The sequence below is a fragment of the Tyto alba genome, unplaced genomic scaffold, assembly GCF_018691265.1.
Source record: "Tyto alba isolate M040663 unplaced genomic scaffold, T.alba_DEE_v4.0 Super-Scaffold_13, whole genome shotgun sequence".
Classification (NCBI taxonomy): Eukaryota; Metazoa; Chordata; class Aves; order Strigiformes; family Tytonidae; genus Tyto; species Tyto alba.
In genome coordinates, this window is record NW_024881275.1 from 6,820,271 (window position 1) to 6,841,536 (window position 21,266).

The 21,266-nt window shown below is 38.5% G+C and overlaps 1 protein-coding gene across 3 annotated transcripts in view; it reads right to left on the reverse strand.

The window, feature by feature from the left end:
- VCAN (versican) overlaps positions 1-21,266 on the reverse strand; it is a 117,911-nt gene that overhangs the window by 70,049 nt on the left and 26,596 nt on the right. For all 3 annotated transcript variants that reach the window (XM_042787702.1, XM_042787701.1, XM_042787700.1), the window contains exons 5-7: positions 17,522-17,696; positions 17,289-17,416; positions 3,810-4,103 (exon numbers count right to left, since the gene is read on the reverse strand). In XM_042787702.1, coding sequence (XP_042643636.1) covers positions 3,810-4,103; positions 17,289-17,416; positions 17,522-17,696 — 597 coding nt within the window. The remainder of the gene's footprint in view (positions 1-3,809; positions 4,104-17,288; positions 17,417-17,521; positions 17,697-21,266) is intronic.

Genomic DNA, 21,266 nt, shown 5'->3' on the forward strand with positions numbered 1-21,266 from the left:
TCATTGAAACTAGTGCATATCATTTTTGAGTTGAATTTACTGCTTGCGTTACCACTTTTCATGTATTTTAATAAATAGGATTCCTTTTTCAAACTAAGTCAAATGTTCAAAATAAAGACTGTGGTTCTTTTAAATGCAATTTGAAATTAATATTTTGAGATTTTCCACCAGAGACTTTTAATCACTGAATAGGAGTGAAGATTCTAAGCAGGGCTGAATAAAGAGATAACCCCTTTCTTAAATACACTATTTATCTTTGTAATGATGAAAACGGATGCCTGCTTTGCCACAAATCTATTGCTTCAGAGTATGTGTAAATTCAAGCATTGGACTAATCCCTTCTGTGGCTGGGAGGCATTTCTTTTGGTGGCCTTACTCAGGGAGTATAGTATTACACAGTATGAGTATAAATGGCAGGCACAGGTCCTTCATCATTGCCATTTCACTTCAGACTAAATGTGCAACATGTGGTCATTACCCTCAGAGCTGAGTCAATGGGAACTTTGCTAGTTTTTACACAGGAGGCAGAGGAAACTTTACGGGGACGCTGTAAAAAAAACTGAGATCACCGCCTAAACATCTGTGCTGCAGACCTTCAGCCCTGGTGCTACCTGGGTAGATGTCTTGATCCTGCACTGTTCACAGAAGCACTCTGTGTTTTTGACTTTAGCTGACCAAGATCTCCTAGATGCATGTAACATATCTTTTTTCTTCTTTTTCAGCAACAAAAGTTTTTTGATGGTGTGACTGGGTATCCAGGCAAGGGGGGAAATATAACAATGTACTATGAGACACATAATGAGCACAGTAAGAGCTGTACACTGGATTGGAGTTACATGGAAAGAGTCAAGGTCTTGGGGAGGACAGTTTTGTTGTCTGGCATTGTGGAAATTGCAGAATAAAAGTTTCATATCTAAATAAAATCAGTCAGAGCATGGGGATAGTGGACTTTATGTGATGGACTACTGCACTGAAACTTTGAAATAGACATAATGGGAAGTTTGGGAAGAAACTTTAAGACAAGAAATTATTTGAAACAAGGACTTAAATTCAAGCCTCCTGATATACTGTAGAGCCATTTTTTTCTTTCTCTCCCCTTTTCTGCCCCCAAAAAGAGACTGTCTCCAAGGCTGCAAGAGGAGAGCATGACTCACTCTATAGCTGCTGGTTCAGGCAGCTGCTTGATATGTGAAAGACCAAAATGTGAAAGCAATGAGTCTCATTACTCACCACTTGCATAAATCTTTTAGCAAAAGCAATGAAGTGTCACAGCTGGTTTCTGTGAGATCCCAAGCACCTTCTGAGAGGGAGGGCTTTCAGTAATTCCTGAAATATGTGGCAGACAGGCATCCTGAAGGAGGGTACTCGGTTCAGCATTACACTCCTGCATTTCCCTACACAAAAACAGATGTACTTGGCAAAACCTGAGTCATCTAGCCAGCAGTGTTTAATTAATTCTGATGTAATGTTGATTGCAATTAAAATTGCTAGAGAGCAGTCCACTGTCTATCAAATTGTATTGGTTCTGTTCAGTCTTTTTTCTTGTAAAAGAGTTGATAGTCATAGACTGTCTACTTCCTGAGTTGCAAACTGATGAAATAGTTATTCTCTGTGTATCATTGGCAAGAGTCTGCAGAAAAAGCAGTTATACAGAAGAGAGCAACCCAATACTTTCCAAGGATGCTTTTAGAACAAAGAGTACATCACTAGAATTTGTTAACTAAAATTTCTGGAAAGAACACTGAAAAAGCTCATGTTGGTTGAAAGGGGTGAAATTCACATAAACAAACAGAAAGTTGGAATTTGTCCTAACTAAAGACTAGATTACAGGCAAAATGTCAGTCCCTACTTTGGTCTTTTAGAGCAGCTGCTGAATTTCATTCTCTACTAAAGCCAATGTACCCATCATACTTCAAACTGATCATAAACATTTTGGGGGAGGAACAGAAGGGATGATATGACAAACCTCTGCTCTGCAGGATAGAGCACACACTCCTGAACTTAACTAGTCCTTATTCCTATATGCATCTCCCTTGAAGTCAATTAGAACTACCTCCACATGCAAAGTTTTGGAACATCTCACCCACAAGCAATAAAGGAAAAAAAAGTCCTATTTTAAAATATTGCAGAGAAGTTTCTGAGAACAGCCACACAGTAACGTTACACCAGATGTTGGGATTTGTTCTCAAACACTAAGGTTTGTTCATAAATGAGCCTCCAATGCCTGAGTTGGAAAGATCTGCAGCTGCATCATCCACAAAAATGGGGACAGTACAGGCTGCACATTTCAAGCAATTCTGACTTATAGTCACAGGACTGAGTCCAAAAAACCTAGATATTCATAGTCAAAAAACAAGTTCTGAACTTTTAACTCAACACAAGTAGCCTTTCTATATTAACGTCAATTGTACTATTTGCAACCACAGGAACTTCCTCGAACAGAGAGGTCTGCAGGAAAACTTCTGAGCAGTCCAATCTCCCTAATGCTGTTGAGGAGGCTGCAGGTTTCAGGGAGGCGGGATATTCAGCTGGGAAGAAGCCCTCTGATCTCTTAGATGTGATGCACCTTCAGACAGTATCAGTGTCCTCTTGGACAAAGAATGCTGCTGTGATGGAGGGGATCTTAAAGGATAGAAGGTGATGGGATCCTCTCTTAACAGACACAGATAGCTGGTCAGTGATATTTGAAAGGGCTACACAGAAACTTAAATGTTACACATCATGAGATGGGTTTCTGGAGGTGTAGGTGTAGAGTAAGTAGTCATAATTAATGACAAAGAGAAATGTAGGAGGGATGTTCCAGCAGAAGCCAGGCAGATGAGACCAGAACCACCATGATGATGATCTGTGAAGCACTGCCAGTTCCAGGAAGGCCTGGGACACAGGAGGGATCACTGTAGCACAGGTGAGATGACATAGGGAAAAGAAGCTCAGGTACACTAGAATTTGGTGAATCTTTTGGGACAAAAGGAACCTAAGCAAGGATAGGCTGCACCATAATAAAAGCAGAGCCAGGCTACTAGCACTGAAGATGGAAGAGGTTGCAGAGGAATATTTAACCCAAAAGCCAAAGGAAAGCTGACAGGTGTGGAGGATATCTGATTTAGATTGATGCAGTCTACCAAGTGAATGTGGCAAATGCTTAATGCACCTCTGAAAATACCAGGAGGGAAACAAGCAGCAGTACAAAAGGCAATTTAGACCATCCACAGTACTAGCTAACTGGCACATGAAACACCAAGCAAGTGAGAGGAGAACTTAGAACTGCTTTAGAAGCCTAATAAATATGATGGAACAAAATTCCTGGAATCCAGAGATAGCCCTCAAATTACCAGCATCTCAGAGACCTGAAAATGGCCAGGCTTGTATACAGTCTGTAAACAGACTCTCTTATTGCCATTATTGGAGACAGAATATAAGGTTAAGATGACAGTCATTCGCTGTGTCAAGCAGGACATTTCTTCTGTTCTTATGTTCACTGACATAACACAAACATACCAGGATGTGGTCAGGCACCAAAATACGTAGCATCCGCAGAGTCAGGGTGGCTGTGGGTATGGTGTGTCGCTCTCTGTAAAAACACTACTCAGGATGAAATCTTACCTTACAGCTTTGCCTATCTTTATCTGCCAATGTCACTTTAAGACAATTTTTTTTAGTTTAGCTTTTATCTCTCTTCCATAAAGTGATAAAACAATTTTTTTAAAAAACTCATGCATGCAGCAAGAGCTGAAACAAAACACATATTAAACGCTTTTCAAGGTTAGCATGGTGAGCATACTGAAAATTATAATGAAAAAAAAGCTTACGTTCATAGCAGTAGGCATCAAACTTGCTATCTGGGTAAGGAAAGCCTGTTTGGTTCTCATAGCGATACAGGGTTCTCACCCCAAGTAAACCTCCACCACACTGGGGCCTTGCCACTGAGGCTGGGTAACGAACACTGCCATCCGCCAGCCAGCCATAGTCACACTGGTCAAAGCCATTCCTCCAGGCAACATAGAGGTTCCCAACTGAAGCAAGAACACCATCTCTTTTCCGACACAGCTCTTTAGCTTCCTCAAATGTGAGCTTCTCAGGCACTGAGACATGAACCACTTCATCTAGAGGAAGAAAACAAAGATAACAAAGACTGAGTATCACATTCCACCAGCAAGTCAGCTTAGTTGCCCTCTTCCAGTCAGTGCCCTGCAATGTTGGGTTTTTTTTCCAAAATTTGTTTGAACAGATTTTTGCTTAAAAAAATTATAGTCAGAAAATCAAATGTCCAAGATTTTAATATGAAAATGAACCTGCCACGGGACATGAGTGCCTATATGCAAACTTTATGACATGAAGTTGACAGTGGTTGGAGATTGAGTCCCTCCCTCGGTCTCTAGGCAGAGGTAACAGCAGCCTTAAAGCTCCTCTGTGATCTCTCTTGGAGCAGACTTTGCAACTTAACTGTGCTAAATAAATCCAGTCAAAAGGAATTTCTTTTCTCAGTAAAACAAATCTTTTACATCTGCAAGCCTCTTACCTGACCTTTTCAGTCATCACTAGAATCTCACCTGACACACACAAAAAAGCAAATGTTCTTCACTGGCTGCTCCACAGCAGCTTCTGATGTTATATTTCCATCAGTCTTCATCTTGCTCCATGGGAAACAAGGTGAAGGAATGCACTAGACATGTTGCATGAACAATGCTCTTTTTTATGTAAGAAAGCTGAATTTGTCTAGAATGCTGGTAGTATAGTTTAGCTTCCACAGAATAACAATTTGTAAATAATATCCATCCAGTTGGAAACTGAAACAAAACAAATAGTACATCTAATATTTTACTTCCAAGCTAAATCACTAATGTGCAGTTGTCTTGATTCCTTCATTCACCCAAACACTATAAACAAAATCAAGGCTCTAATGTTCATGTCCTGGGAATGAAACAGTAAACTGACTCCTTCCTAGTTTTTGCTCAGACTTCAGATGGAACAGATAAGACCTAAAGTCTATGTGTTCAGCTGTAGAAAACAGTGCAATTTCAAAATATTTGTTACAAGACAGTAATTCTCTTCCTTCAACTACAGTAAGTCAGAACACAGCAGTCACTGTTGCAGGAAAGTACTGCTTATTCGTATCGGACGTGCAATCTGTTTTACTTCTGCAGTTGTCTCAAAGCAATCTAGCAAAGGGCAGACAGAAACTACAACACTCCAAGCAGTTTCATTCACATCAATATCATGCTTGTTTCATGCTTGAAAGGAATGCAAGTGTGAAAGGAGTCAATGTGCTAATTTTCTTTTTCCTCCTAGGTGGAAACTCTTATTTGTTATTACAGCTGTAATATCACTTTGATAGTGTAAGTTTCTGTGTACATCTTGTAGGGATTTTCTAACTTAGAGGTAAAGGGACAGAGCATGTCTTTTGGGGAGGGACAGATAAGGAAAGCAAAGAATCAATCATCCTCAGCACACGAATGCTTCATTCAGCTCTCCAGACCACATGGATAACTCACTTTTTTATTAAACACTTCTATAGAAGACATCTTTTTCTACATCAAGGGGCAGATCTAGTATCATGGCCAATACAGAAAAATGGATGTTGTTATCCCACCATACTGTCCCAAGAACAGTATCATGAAACAATGGGTCAAAGAAAGACCTCTCTAGAGCAGGCCCCCTCTCTTCTGAGGATTATACACTTGTCCACTCACACAGCAGCCATGATATATATGAAAATTAGTAGTTAAACTGATTGCAATTAAATAGCAAATGTTACTCTGGTTAGACAAGAAAATGAGAAGTAAGAAAAACAATTCATTTTAATGATTTCTAGAAACAAATATGATGGATCAGAAACTAAATAACGTCAAACAATCCCGTAACATTCCTTCTGATAGAAACTTATTGAATACACAGAAAAATGGGTAAACAGTGCAAGACTAATAGCAAAGCAATTTTTCCATCAACTGATCTGGATCATTGACTCCAAATGGAGCTTGTGCATAACATCATTAAAGTTAGGGGTATTTATGCCTCTGAGCTGTCATATGCACTCTGTTAAAGCAAAGAAACTTAGTGAATGGTTATGTCTCGTTATAAGACTTCAAAATGCAAGGTTCAATCAGTACTTGTGTAAGACAGGTCACTTTGCAGAAAACTTATCCAACTTGCACAAGAGCATTTCTATATGGAAATCTGCCTTAAATTTGCCTTGGAGTATGCCTGTGTATGAAATATTGATAATATTGCACATTTAAAAGATGGGTGGCATATCTTTCTTTGTGCTGAACCCATTCTACCTACCCCACATCTATATATTTGGTTCATCTTTTAAAGTCAGCTGCTATCATACAGATCTTTGTCAAAGGATGGTTTGCCAGAAAAACATTATAAAAAACCCCACGTGTTTAAGGAAAAATGCATCCTAACTAGAACAGTCCAAAAAGTAAAGTCTAAAGTCACATTCTTTGCCACTTATTTGCTATATTAAAGAATTTTTAATGATAAATTCACAAAGGTGTCAAAAAGGTGCCAGAGGAATCATTCCATCATATAACAAATAAATACTCATTTATTTCAGGAATGCTAGTGATAAGATAAAGGATACAAAGATGTTAAGACATGGTAGCTTGCAATCGTTCTAGTTAAAGGGTGTTTTTCTATGATTCCAGAATTCTTATTTAAAAAAAGTCAGTAAAGTGCAAAAGTCAGATTACAAATAGCAGTCATTTACTCTAGGAGATACGATTCTGCAATTTGTCTATACCGTTTGAAAATAAATTAAAATTCTGTATGATTGAGTGTGCATTTAAAGTGCTAATAATTGTTGGAATTAAATATGAAAAACAAAGCAAGAGTTTAATAAGGACTTTGCTTGCTATATAAATCCAGAAACATTTAAAAGTTGTTCTGCAGTCTTTAAAAATCACTTTACACGCACAAAAAAAAAAAAATAAATAAAAAAAAAAAAAAAAGAAGAAAGATAAATGTTTATGTATTGAGTTGAGTTCTTGGGACGAAAATAGTGCTCAGTACTTCTCTAACTGAATGGCATCACTTTGATTTACAGCAGCTCTAAACTATGTGATAGGAAAGTTTGCACAATCTTTCCTGTACTTTTCACCTGGAGTGGACTGTAGGCATGTGTACTCCATGCACAGCAGACCTAGAACTCCAGGGATACGGTGACCCATACAGCACAGAGACAACTAATTAGGACCTACTGTTTGTGTGCAGTAAGCACAATCACTTGGAACATGCAGAGATGACATTTTGCTATCCATGTCACCTCTCTGACATGGTTAGGGCTGAGACACTTGCTCATCACCAGTCTCCCTGGTCAAAAAGAAATGGCTATCAAACTATTGATATTTTGGGTGCATGTTCTGAAAGCACTGCTTACTAATCCCCCAATCTATCCTCACAGAAATGTGGAAATTCATTTTATCCTATGTGAAAAGGATGCTGGTTCCACTTCACTGTCAACATGGCTTTTTCTCTCATAGTGAGAACTTGGGTTGGAAATTACATTTTCCCCAGTCAACCTACACAAAAGGTGGTCAACAGAGCAGGAAACACAGAAGGCACCATGTGAAGAAAGGTGTTGATCGCTCAAGGAAGAACAGCAAGAAGCTCTAGGAATTTCCTCTGGCACTGCCAAGCATTTGGGGAAAAATCATACAATGGAGCTCAGGTTCTGCTGAGCTCTTTCATGGACTCAACCTCAAAACTGACAGAGGCTTTGAAGAGGCCATGGAAAAAGGGCTTTTGCTCCAATTCTGAATTCCAGCATGTCAGTCAATGTGGCTTAAACATCCTGACTCCTTCAAAGTACCAAAGTGAAAGGGATTTGACCCTTGCACAGAAACTTCCTCTAAAAGGCAAAAAAAAATAACAGTGAAGCTAATAAAATGTATTTAATCCATGCAGTCTCTAAAACTAACTGCTATTTTTTTGAAGTACAACAGGTTCCATACTTAGAAGGATTCATTCTGTCATACTCTTACAGTGTCTTTATGGAACACTGTAAGAACACTGGACACAACAAAATTAAGAGAGAAAACTTGTCTGGTCAATAAACAAATGACATAGCTACCAACACCATAGCAGGACAGATTCAATTTTGTGTGTGTTAAAAGCCATGTGCAATGTTTTTATAGCTGGAGTACACTCCAAGTAATTTAGCAATATTATGTAGGCAAACCCCAGGACCTAGACCAGCAGATGAAGAGAAATTAGTTCTACAGTACCAGGGGGTGAAATGGAGACCATGAGAGTGTTTAGACTGCAGACAATAATGTAATGTATATTATTGATGGTTTCTGTTTAAAAGCAAGCTTCAGGTTGACTGTCCAGCCTCAGTAGTCGGAGCACTTGAAGAATCCCCAGGATTTTCCTGTTATATGTGTTTGTTTGGTTTAGTTAAAACAGATACCTGATGAAAGTCATGCTTTTTTCCTCTCTTTCAAATATATCAAGCCAGATGAAGCTGCCAGATTTTTCTCTTGAAGACAAAAGCTGATTCACTACAACCCCCAAGGAAAAAGCTTAAGATCTACAGACTTATCAGCTGGTTTTATAGCAAACTTAATTCCTTTGAAGGTTAATTCACTTATTCTCTCTCATCAGGAGATGTCTCACTGAGCTGGGCATGTTTGTAGATGTGAATTTCATGAATCACACATCTAAAAAGCAAGCACAGAAATAAGGGCAAGCTAGAACTGTAGCCGGGGGTCAATATACAACATGTATTGACTATGGTGGAAGTAATGAATCTAGATGTAAGCCCTCCAGCACAGATCTCACCAGTAATTTCTTTTTCCATAGATGAAACCACAGTTAAGGGATTGGTGGACTGCTACTTCCTAGAGGAGAAGTCTGAGTCTGACTATGGGGCACTCTCCTCCCAGAGTAGAGCATCATCTCCTCAGCTCCACACACCATCAACTCACTCACCACGCCAGGCACCACAAAATGAGCTACAAGTCACGTGCATCTGGCAGATGAAGACATCACCTGCAAGTTTATGGCAAAACTTTTACAGATGTCTGAAGGATTTTCCCAAAGTGCAGAGAAGATTAAGAGGTAACCTGTGAGCCTCCTACTGAATGCTTTTATCACATCTGGTAATATACCAACTGCTGTGGATGGTGGCTGGTCAACCACCTATGAAATGTTCACACTATTATACTATCTATGTGAGCGAATAACAAATACTAAGGAGACACTTATATTTATTTAGTTGTAATATTTTTAGCCTTTTCCCCCATTTTGCTTCCCCAGAGTAACAGGAGCCTTCAATTATTACTGTCCCATCTGCAATTTGGTGCTCACAAGCTTTACGTTACAGTTGTGTGCTCAGATTCTACAACCTCCACTAACTTCAGTGTCAACTAAAGAAAGACATAAGAATATCAAAAGGGTTATTAAATACACAAAAACCCCTAATATTTCCCATAGATGGACATGCTTAACTAACAATTTCAAATAAAAACAAGACAAAAATTTTCCAGTGCCCTTCCATCTTAGCTTCTTGGTGGTGTTCTTGTTTGAGGAGAAGAAACATTATCCCCCGCAAAGAATTTGGCAGCTCTCCTTTTTTTGACCATAGTGAGTCTGTGGTGAACACCAGACCTGTTCATTTGTTGTTTCTGAGAGATGGTGGAACCCACCAAACTCATGAAGCGAAGATGCCCTTATGGGGATGTTAGAGCTCCAGGCTTCTGTGAATACAGTTGCAGATCAGGGTGTCCTGGGTCAGGTATGAAAGATGGCTGAAAGTAACAAAATATCATCTTCCTCATATTATATGGAACATTCTAAGAGTATTTCCCCACCTGCAGCTGTGACCTGACGTTACTGCTCCCCATCAACACTTGGTCACTGCCAAATGGTTGGCAGTTCACAGCTCAAGCAGTCATGAGACGTTGCTATCAAGACTTTCTTTCTCTCAGAAACAGATAATCTGTCCAAACCTTCATTTCTAAAATACAATCAGGTATGCAAAGAGCCAGGAATATTGTGGCCACTTCTGGGACTAGTGCATTTACCCTTGCAGCTTGAGGACCACATGTCCCAAGAATTTCCATTTCCCTCTCCTCTTTTTCTCTCTTTGGCCAAAAGGCCCACACATAAAGGAAGCAGCAGCCACCAACAGGCCTACTAGACTGCTTGTACACCAAGGAGGGAAGACATACTGACCACATCTATCTCTCCTCTACATACATGTGTGAAGAAAATAGAGACCACTAACCTTGTCTTGAACACTCTGGAAAAAATTATAGATATCTTTGGGACAAGACAGACCTGAAAAGTTTCATCTATCTTCACCATAGTCAGGGGCCTTGATAGTTAGCCTGTTTATTAACCCAACTCATGCTCCAGCCGAACCCGCCTCTTTCCCAAACTGCACAGACAAAACGCCTTGTCTCAGCTGCAGTTCTCCTCCTCCACCCTGCCACTGTTAACGGCTGGTTCTCTGACACACCAGACTAATAAAGAGCTATCCTTAACAAAGACACAAATTACTGCAAAACACTCTCTAGGACTGGAAAACCACAAAGACCTAAGCAGCTAGGTTCAACTTTGAAGCAGAAGGCTAGACAAGCTGAAGAAGTCTTTTTCTCTTACACGTTAGAACAAGTTAGTTGATTCCTTTTGATACACATCAGTAATGATTTAATTAAACCCACCCGAATGTCTTGGGTCTATTCTATGCAAAACCATAGACTGAACAGGAATCTACCGAATTTGACAAGACTGGAAGACTACTCTTTTCCCATAGGCTTGCCCTCAAGCATGGAGAGCATCATGGCAATTGCTATGCCCTTAGAGAGCTCTGTTGTAACTGCAATGTGCCACTGGGTTTTAGTGATACAGAGGGAGAAAAAGAACTTTGCAGTCTATATGATTCGGGTTTTTTGTGCCTTACTTTTATAAAAAATCATTTAGATATCAGGCTTTTCTGATATCTCCAAAGATTAGCTTTATCACATTCTGAGCTTGAATACAATGTCATGCATTAAAACCACTATAGCATTATTTCTTTTTTGGTTTACTCAATCTGGGCTCTGTACCTCTCTTGAGAATTCTTGGATCCATGACCCCGCATTAGGTCACACAATTCAAAGCTGGTTAAGTGTCCAGTATAAGGCAATGCAAAGACTGTGATGCTACCACAGGGCCTGAACTAAGAAGAAAATAAAAAACCCTTTTCTCTGTGCCTGTTTTGAAATCTAATCTAACTGCTGCTCCAGAATCAGAATGGAGTCCAGATAAGATCTTTAGCTGCCCAAAACAGAAGAAACTTCTCACCTGAAGTCATCTTTTAGACTATGACTTCTTTAATTATTACTATTCTCACAGAAATTTCCATGACAATGGAAAAACTGCATGAGACTAGGTGGAAAGTATTTCAAGAACATCTGGTTTTGTTTCGTCTTTTTCTTCCTTGCACTCACTGCAAGGAGAAAATGGTGCATGGAAGGGAGACTCAATAATCTTCCCAACAGCTACCCCAAAATAACTTTCTTAACATGAGTCCCCATCTGCATATTACATACACTTGTTAGACATATATGGCTTCTAACTGGCTTTGGCCAGAACACAATACTGCATGGAGTAGTTTAGTTTGTGCTTTGGCTCCGCACCACACACTCACAGCCCTTCACTTCATCAGTGGTCTTTGGCTAGCAGATCTCACTTTGTCTCCATTTCTGACACCACGGCATTGTCAAATCAATCACATACATGCTTATCTGAAGACAGAATGGAAACTCCTCCTTCCCTATCACCCATATCTATTCAAGGGATTATTCCGCAAAAGGCACTGGTACAGACCCTGCTTCAGGAGGAGGTGTTAAGAGAACTTCAGAGTTATATCCAAACCTTCACAACTCACTCACTTTAGATTAAATTATTTATTAGTAAATCATCTCCCACAGTTAAAGGTATCCTAAATGTTTTTGGTACACAGAAATATGTGATGAAATATGAGGAATGTAAATCAGTTTGTAATAAGAGACCATGCCCAGTACCTATTTAATGAAATGTTGACTCCAGATTCTTAATTTTATCACTAGGACCTCAGAAATTTTAAATCCTTCCCATAATTATTCTTCTGTGTGTTTTAGCAAAACTCAAAATATTTAACTTATAATTGTGCAGTCTTTAATATCTCTAGCTTTCCTCAAAACAAGGAAATGTAAGAGTTAGCCTAGACAACTGGTTTTAATTTAAGCTAATAGTTTGTGTTTCAAGGAGAAATCCATGTCTCTGGCTAACTCTGTAATTTCATATGGCCAGAAAGGAAGAAAACTGAAATGGTGTTGCTCCCACAAATCCTCAGTGCAAGTACCCAAATTAGTACCATAAATTCAATACACATTTATTTTAAAATATACTGCAAGAATTCCTACCACCATTTATGGCCTTCTGGGGTAACGTTAATAGCAGCCAACAGACCAGTAACTGTTCAATGACTTCCATGATGACATTCTCATTATGGCCCAGATTTTGATATCATTAATCAAGCAACATCTTATTCCATGAATAGTCATCCCACTGACACAGGCTCTCCAAATAAGGACCTATTTAGTGCAAGTAAGTCTAATAGATTTGGCATTGAATCAGAATAGGCTATGTAGATATGAACTTTCAAATTCACATGGAAAAAATCATGTTTAAACCCAGTTCTACAGTATACTAAGTACCATGATTGTCCTTTGCTATTAATGAAGTGTTGAAAGCATTCATTACAAGAGAAAGGTTGTACCTTGCAGAATCAGCCTTTGGTGGACAGTGCAATCAGAAATTTGGCATAACCTTAAATCTTGAATTGTAAGTCTTCTATCAGTGTATGAATGTGTTACAGTGCAGCAAACAAAACACAGGACCTAGTTTACTGCAATGTTTGCTTTCCAATAACTTCTGTTGACATCTGGATGTGTGGTTTCAAAGTGTAATCTCATTGATGCTATGTAAGTTCAAACAAGCTCTGCATTTGAAATTAACCTTTGTTCTTACAGAAACTGCTTCTGTTATATAGACAAAGCTATCTTGGCTTCTTAGCCCCAACATAAAAAAGAAGTCTGGCTCAGAGGCTCAGGTTTCTGTGACGTCACTGAAGAATAATTTATTCAGCACTATACCATGATGTGGTACTGTGTCTTCTTAACATGCATCTGTTTCTCTTCATCCAAACAGAATACATTATCTCCTCTACATGTCAGTATAACATGCCTACACCATCCCCATGCCCTATATCCATAAAATCATCACTCCATCTGAGACCTGCAAGTTATTTTCAGACTGTAGTTCATTTGAAAACTTCTTCGAAAACAGGCAAAAAAAAAAAAAAACTAGAAAAAAGGAGGGGGAAAATTATCTTTGGTTAACTATTATAATAATCTGGCATTAAAATTGATCAATATAATCAGAAAAAAAAATAATCCCTATGCAGTGGGTCGAGAATGTACTGCTACTTGGCAATTATCCTATTCACAGCAGTCACCTCCTCACAGCACATACAGGACCTTTCTGCTATGTAAATAGTTTAAGGATGAGTTTTCCTATGTGCTCACTGTTGACTTGACTCCTGATTTCTTGAAGTCAGTGATAAAACTCTAAAGGGAATTCTCCACTCTTCTCAGATTCAGTTTACTACCATTCTAAAGTGTTTCTAGTAGCAATGGCATTGTCTATTAACATAACAAAATGTGAAGGTGTCATTTATCACACTATTTTGTCTCACACCCTCTTCAGCACAAGAAAAGCGTACAATATGTACTAGCCTAAGATAGAGTTCTCGTTCCCTGGCTTAGAAGAAAAGATTCTGGAACATTTTTATAAATGCATACGCTGAGAATCATTTAGAGAAAAGCTAGGTCTTTGCCTTTGGGAAGGATGATATGAAACTCTGCCTCCTGCAGAGTTTCATTCTGAGCTTGTACCCATCTCTACAAGCATTCTGTTACCATACAACGGGTTTTGGAACAGTCTTGGAGACTTTCAGTGAATCCTAGAGGTGAAGTGGTCAATCACAGTCTTCACATCAGACCTTGTCCTTGTAGGTCTTTAACCTTTGTCCAAGGCTGTGGAGCCTTTAAGATACATGCTGAAACTGTGCATTTGCTTTAAACAGTTTTCCACAGGAAGCTACTGTGCAAGGAAGAAGGTAAAATGAACATGCTTACTGTTACCTGGGTTGATAGAACAAATCCCTCCAATCTTCTGTGCTAGCTTACATTACTTAAATGCTGAAGGTTTCATAGCCAAGCAGATCACATTAGCACAGTCCAGAAGATAGGACACAAAGAAATGCATATGTTTAAACAGATCATCACCCACAACAGTAGGACAGAAATGTAGAGCTACCTTAAGAGGAAAGCCAGCTCATAAATCTTGGTAAATGGAATTTTGTAACAAAGAAGAGTCAATTAATGTTCATGAAGAATTGACAACCTATGCATGTGCACCTTCACCAAAGAAGACTGCACAGTCATTGCAACCTCCCGGAACCTCATGGCCTTGTTCCAGTTGTTCTGAGCACAGTGAAAGAGGCTCCAGTTTTGACTTTTTAAAATTTTTATCTTTAAAAGCTCACTGAGAATATTTGACCCTGAGAAACTGCTGGATCACATGCATCCAGGATAAGCTTCTCCATATTAGTTACACTTCTTTATTCTTAAGAGGGAAAGGAACAAGGTATTGCCCTTCATCCAGGAATGATACAGATTAGTCAAAACTTCTTCTTGTAACCTAGGAAAGACCCAAACTGAATTTGAAAGCCTTCAATCAGAGATGATTCAGAATTCAATCCCATCAGGAATTGATGGAGGATCAGTGTTACGAACTCTAGGTGTTCAGATGTGCTGCTCACTGGAAGATATAGATGGAACATAAGTAAAATTAAGACAATGCTGAGTACTAACAAAATGCCATCACTTAATTTTCAGAGTTCCCAAGTTGGTTTTTTTTTTTTTTTGCATCTTTGCAAGACATGTATTGCTTGTATAACTCTCCAAGATGAACATAGTCTGGGGCATATATTCAGCTAATAAAAGTAAGAGAAAAACACTTACAGATTTCAGTGACTAAAGTTTCTATAAGACATCAGGAACAGAAAATTTTTCATGATCTAATTTATTTCTGCTCTAAAACAGAATACAAACAAACACTGAGCACCTTAATTTTGCAATTCCTTGTTACAAATATATATATACAAACAAAAGCAGGTTTGCTCAGAGCCATGGCTAATTTATTGTTCTGCTGACTTCAAGAGAACTAAACTAAACACTTCTAAGTCAAAGATCAGCCCGAAAGATATTTAATTAGGAACTATAAGTATTTTTTTAGAAAGGAACAGTGCAACTGGTATGGAATAAAAACCTGTCAAGAGAGGAGCAGTGTGACACACTCAGACTACTGCAGTAAATGGAAAATGTCTTGGTTGCAAAGTATTTCTGTACCAGAATGAAATTCCCATGTGCATAACCAGCATGAAGCCAAAAAAAATAGGCGACAGGAAAGGCTATTTCTGCATTTATATTTTGAGTATATGTATTTAACTAGTCACAGTAATGTCTAAGCATAAGGATATCTGGTGTCTGGAACATATCTATAGGCCCACTGAAAGGATATAGTTAAATTCACTTCCAGAAGAGAGATTATAAGAAATTATTACATCACACCTGTAATACAGAGACTTGTGCATGCTAGAACTACTCAATTACAGACAGATTTACTATATTTTTCTTTTTACCATCAAACTCTTTGTTGAATAAAGACAAATCATACAGCCTAACCATGGATCACAAGGTACCATGGGGTTCACAATATGATCAATGGTTCATAGTCACCATATGGCAGAATCATGATCACTATTGCACTAGAGCTGTTTTATTAGCAGCTTTTGCACAGACTATAGCTGTACTATGAAACTGCGAAGAATTTTACTAAAGAAGATCTAGATTTCTCACTGGAAAGTTTTTGCTTGATTGCTTCTTTTTGATGATGAGACAACTCCTTTTTAAAAAGATATTATTAAACTTGGATTGCAATTAAATATCTGTCTAATTTTATGACATGGACACATAAAAAACTTAATTACATACTTTATGAACTATAATACAGTTAGCACATGTACTATATCCATCTTTATATATATATATATAGTATATATAGTTTCTCAAACATTAAATGTGTTTCTTTGAAAATCCTTTTATAGCATTCAAAAAATAAGATGCTTCAACAGCAACTTTTGTGAGATCTACTGTCCTAACTATAGCAGCTTTAAACCTGACTGTCTCTTTGTAAACTCCACATTTGCCTTTAATTGAGGCCTGCTAGACCACAAACTATAGGTTCACTTCATTCAGCAATTCTCTTCAGATCCAAAACAGTCAAAACTTGTTTTACACAGAATTTCGTATTTCTTTGACTTTTCACATTAGAATCTCCAGTCATTTTTAAATTTTACAGTGCAGAGTAAACATGGACCTATCTTACTGGTGTCAGTGTGCTCACTCTCCCCCACACACCTGACCTGTATTTCCCATAACACTGTTAAAGTGATAGCCATCAGTGGTGGCTGTAATGGCTGCTTCTGGCCCTGATGGCTGCATCCACTCAAAGCGGATACAGGGGAGACAGATAACAATGCAGTAGCCAAGGGCTAATTTCAACAATGCACCCACCCAACCACAGTGCTGGTCAATGTCTGACTCAAGCCAACTTTGGAAGAAACTAACTTCTGTTGTCAGTGTGTAAATATGACTGTAAGTCAACCATCCTACTCCATATGTCGTGGACAGCCCAGAGCCCACTGAGCTCTCCTGCACGGCAGCAGGCTGCACGCCAGGATCTCCCCTTCGGTAGAGATGTCTCTCAAGGTTACTCCTCAAGGCTGCCACAACAGAGTCTCAGTAAGTGATTAATAGCATGCTAAATTTTGAAATCGTAACTAAGTGATCTAAAGGATTGATTGTGCACATATAACCCTTCAGACATAAACCGTTGACCAAGTCTGGGACTAGGCGTGGATCCAGCTGCACCTTGACTCCCCCTCTGAGAAGGAGCTGAGAACACAAGGGTGTCCTTTCTGAACCTCGTGACTCAATGGGAGGGTATCCCTGACAGTTTGTCTGCCCCTGTTCTCTATGCAATAGATATCAAGTGAATGTTGCCAACAAATCTTGTTAAACCACTGTCGTATTTACTATTAAACTTTGTAAATCACTGGTTTGTATCAATAAACACATTGCTACTTCTCTCTTACAAATGAAGTGTGTCACTCCATCAGCAACACTTACCTTCCATTCTTTCCACATAGCAGTACACATCATAAGTTTCATTAGGAAAACGGCGCCCATATGTTCTGACTCCTTTCTTTCCCATTTTATCTCCAAAGCAGCCAATTCTTGGATGTCTAATCGGATACCTGAAATGCAGCACGTTCATAGTTATAATTACAAGAAAACAGCATTTTAAGGCTAAGCATATTAATTCTGGGAAACTGTGTCAAAGGGTCTTTTAACTGTCTCACCTAACAGTCTGGTCAGACAACCAGCCAGCATCACATTGCTCAAATCCATCTTCATAGGCTGCTTTCAGTTGTTCTGGGCTTGCTATGACAGCACCGTTTTCCAGACAAGTCTGCTGAGCTTGTGTAAAATTTAGAGTATACCTGCTGGTTGCTGCACGATAGTGAAATACCACACCTGAAAAGACAAAACTTTACATTAACGACACATTTTGCATCATTTCTGCAGCCATCACCATACAGTAACTTTATCTAGGTATTGTTACAATGCTGAAAACAGATGGGTGCAATAAAAATAGCAAAAGGCTAAGAGATATGCTATCATATACATGATGTCCCCCCTCTAGTGGCTGCTAGCAGTAACTATATAACACTTTATGTTATTAATAGTTGGTGAAATAAGATGCACTGTACATACAGAAAAAAAGTAACTAAACCATATATGCCTTTTCACTGCTGTATTAAAGAAAACTGTTATCAAAAGGGAGAATGTATGCTAAGATTGTCAATGATATCACATAGTTACGTGGACTCTTCCGGTTCCAAATGCTGGTTGGCTGCACTACAAGCAAGTTGCTCATACTAACAGCACTACCTGACATGTTGGCTTATTGGCCTACATGGAACATCCAATTACAAGTCAAACTGTGTGACCAGACAAGACCAAACACATCTAGTCCTTGGAAAAAGCGGGCTTAAAAATATACTTTCTGAAGCAGCCAGCTGTAGTAACTGCATGCAGAAGTGCCAACAGTGAATGGGGGATCCCTTGAGTGCTTGAGGTCTGCTAGCTGCAGTGAGACACGTGACCAAATGGGGACACCAAAAAAAGCGTGCTTTTGATGCAGATTTGTTAATTGGTGACAGCTCTGATGTCTGTTCCTATGCATCACACTTTACTACAAATATAATGTTTATGGCTGTTGGTCAATTTTTCATAACCATGTTTTCCTGCACACACTACAAATGTTACAGACAAAATAAAGATTGCTTTTATTTGGGGCCTTTCTGGTTCTCGAAAGAAACTTGATAATCTCAAAGTTACTTCAGCATGTCAGATGCTTGGAAAGGGAGGCCTAGAGTTAAGATGGTTTTGGTTAAGACAGGATCTGTCTAGCAGCCACACTATTTTTTATATACACATAATTCCCCTGAATTTGGCAACAGCTGCACATGCACACCTAAAACAAACCATAAAAGGCACCAACTCGGAAGCAGCAGAAAACAGATATTCCACTTTGCAAAATCACTTCCCCGCTATTGCCAGTGTCTTTTACAGTTTAGCATCAAACTAATGTCCTCTGATGATCTCTGAAAAATAACATTTAACCTCACTTATAGCATTCTAAAATCTTCAGAAGCATTGCAACACCATAAAACATCCACTTCACAGAATGGTTACAAAGCAAGAAAAATAAGCCATAAAAAGCTCCTTTTCTCTGATGATTTTATTGGAGTACTTCATGATGAGGAAATAACATACTGTAATACAGTTTGGGAAAATGGTGGCATTTTAACAATGATGAATTTAACAAGAAGTCTTTGTTATTAGAGCGTTGTTGAAAGACAGAAGAACTATGCTAATTTACAAGCAAATAGAAATATGGGTAACTTAGTAAAATGTTGATTCAAGAGGTTCCAACATATTTATAAATACTTTCTCTCATGCAGACAAATTCAGTAAAATTTTGCAACTTATTAAGGGTCTGGACATGGACAATAAATAGAAAATACACATTTTTCTTCTTGTCATGATTCACTAAGAAGGTTTCTGAAATTAACATAGAATATAGCACCTGAAATATACTCACAGGTTGGTTAAATCTCAATCATCAGACACCAATTTTATGAAAACTACTGTCAGAGAAACGGGAAACAGAAGAGGAAACGCTGGGAATCCCCATATTTCATCACTTAATACGGAGTCACATACCAGCTGCAGCCACTAACTGGAAGCTTACAGACCACTAGCATCCCCATAAAACGCCTTTTCAGAAACACCGACAGAACTCATCATGAGCAGTGCTTCTTCCAAGCGACGATGTAATCCCAGCTTCAAATGGACCCAAGCGCTGTTTGGCAACAGTGACAAGAATACACCCTGAAAAATGATGGCTATGTTTATATTACTAAATTAAATATTCCAGGTGCCTGCAATTCAGTCATCAAGACTGTTAAATTATTAGATTAGTTCACTGCATTATTTGGCCCTGGACCCATAATACCCTTCCAAAAAATTTCCAGGCAGGCTTCAGGAGATAGCAAAGATCAGGGACAACTTCATCATGTGCTGGGAGACAAAGGAACACAACAGCATGGATGGGGGCCACACTGCTCCAGACAGCCTCAGAGCTAAAACACAGCCTCAAGTACACTTTCTTATTAATGGGAACTATCTGTACCAGGAGTGACTGAACAGGAATGTCAGAGAGATAGCTTTACCAGTTCCTGTATCCCTGCATTTTCTCTGTTATAAGGCATACTCTATTGCCTGGTTAGGGAAAATTTACATACTATCTACAGTGTCTTAGGATGTGCAAAACTTTATTTATGCATATATGTATGTGTGTATATATATATATATATATATACGCACACACGTGTTTGTGTGTGTGTATGTTTTGGCTTTGTGTACCTTAAACGATACAGTCCTTTATAACATGTCCAACACAGAACACTACCTCACCACATAAAAAGTATTAGACAACAGAAACCATGTTTAGAATTTAAAAGCTTAAAATAACAAAAACATAATTTGGAAACTTTTTTAAAGCTGTAGAATACATTAAAATACATTTTTAAATATATTAAGAATTTAGTAACATTGGTTGACACTGTGAGCAAGTTACCTGCTGGTATAAATAAGCATTACTATATTCAGTGGTACAGTAGTAAATAAAAACATGAGTTCAAGTGACCTGCTTGGTGTTCTGGATTTAAAAATAAGAAATGGGCAAGTTTTACAGAGCTCACAACAGAAGCAGATAAAGCATTTACACTGAATCATATGCATGAACCCATAAAAACATTCACAAGCTGGGCATCTGGCTTAACTGCATGTTATTGTTAAATATATACAAATATTTTAAACCTTTTTTTTCTGGTTGCATTGGTGTTTCTGTAGTATACAATATTTGACACTGACTCTATAACTCAGGGTCAAATCAGAAATGCCCAACTATGTGAAGCAATTTGTTAATTCAGTTTGTTGTTTTATTCTTAATTAAAATGTATTTGATAAGAATTTATATTAATTGTCTCTCTTTTTTTCTCCCCAGGATTGCTTAACTGATGCTATATGACTTCAGCTAAGCACAAGAGCACCGCTTCCAAGTACAACCACAAAAAGGTTCGTTAAGTTAGCAGGAGATGGCAACACATTTCTCTGAGCTTATGTTTTTTTAAAGCCTCCCAATGCTTAAATATATATGAGTGCATTCTCCACAACCAGCTATCTCACCTCTCATTCCTTCCATATTGGAAGCAACCACTGCCCTTCCTAGATGGCATACATTTGGTATCCCTGTGATACCTGAATAAGGCAGGACTAAAGAGTTAATATCAATGCCAAATTAAAGTAGCTTTTGCAGTGCTGAGAAGAGCCTTTGGTCATCTGTAAATCCTGGAAAGGAACGTGGAGAATGCTTTGTTCTCCTCACCCTGATCCAAAAGGTAAACTTCACCTATTCTTAGAGTTGAAGGCTCTTCCATTTCCAGTGAGGAGCTAATGGACATAAAAGAGCCTCCA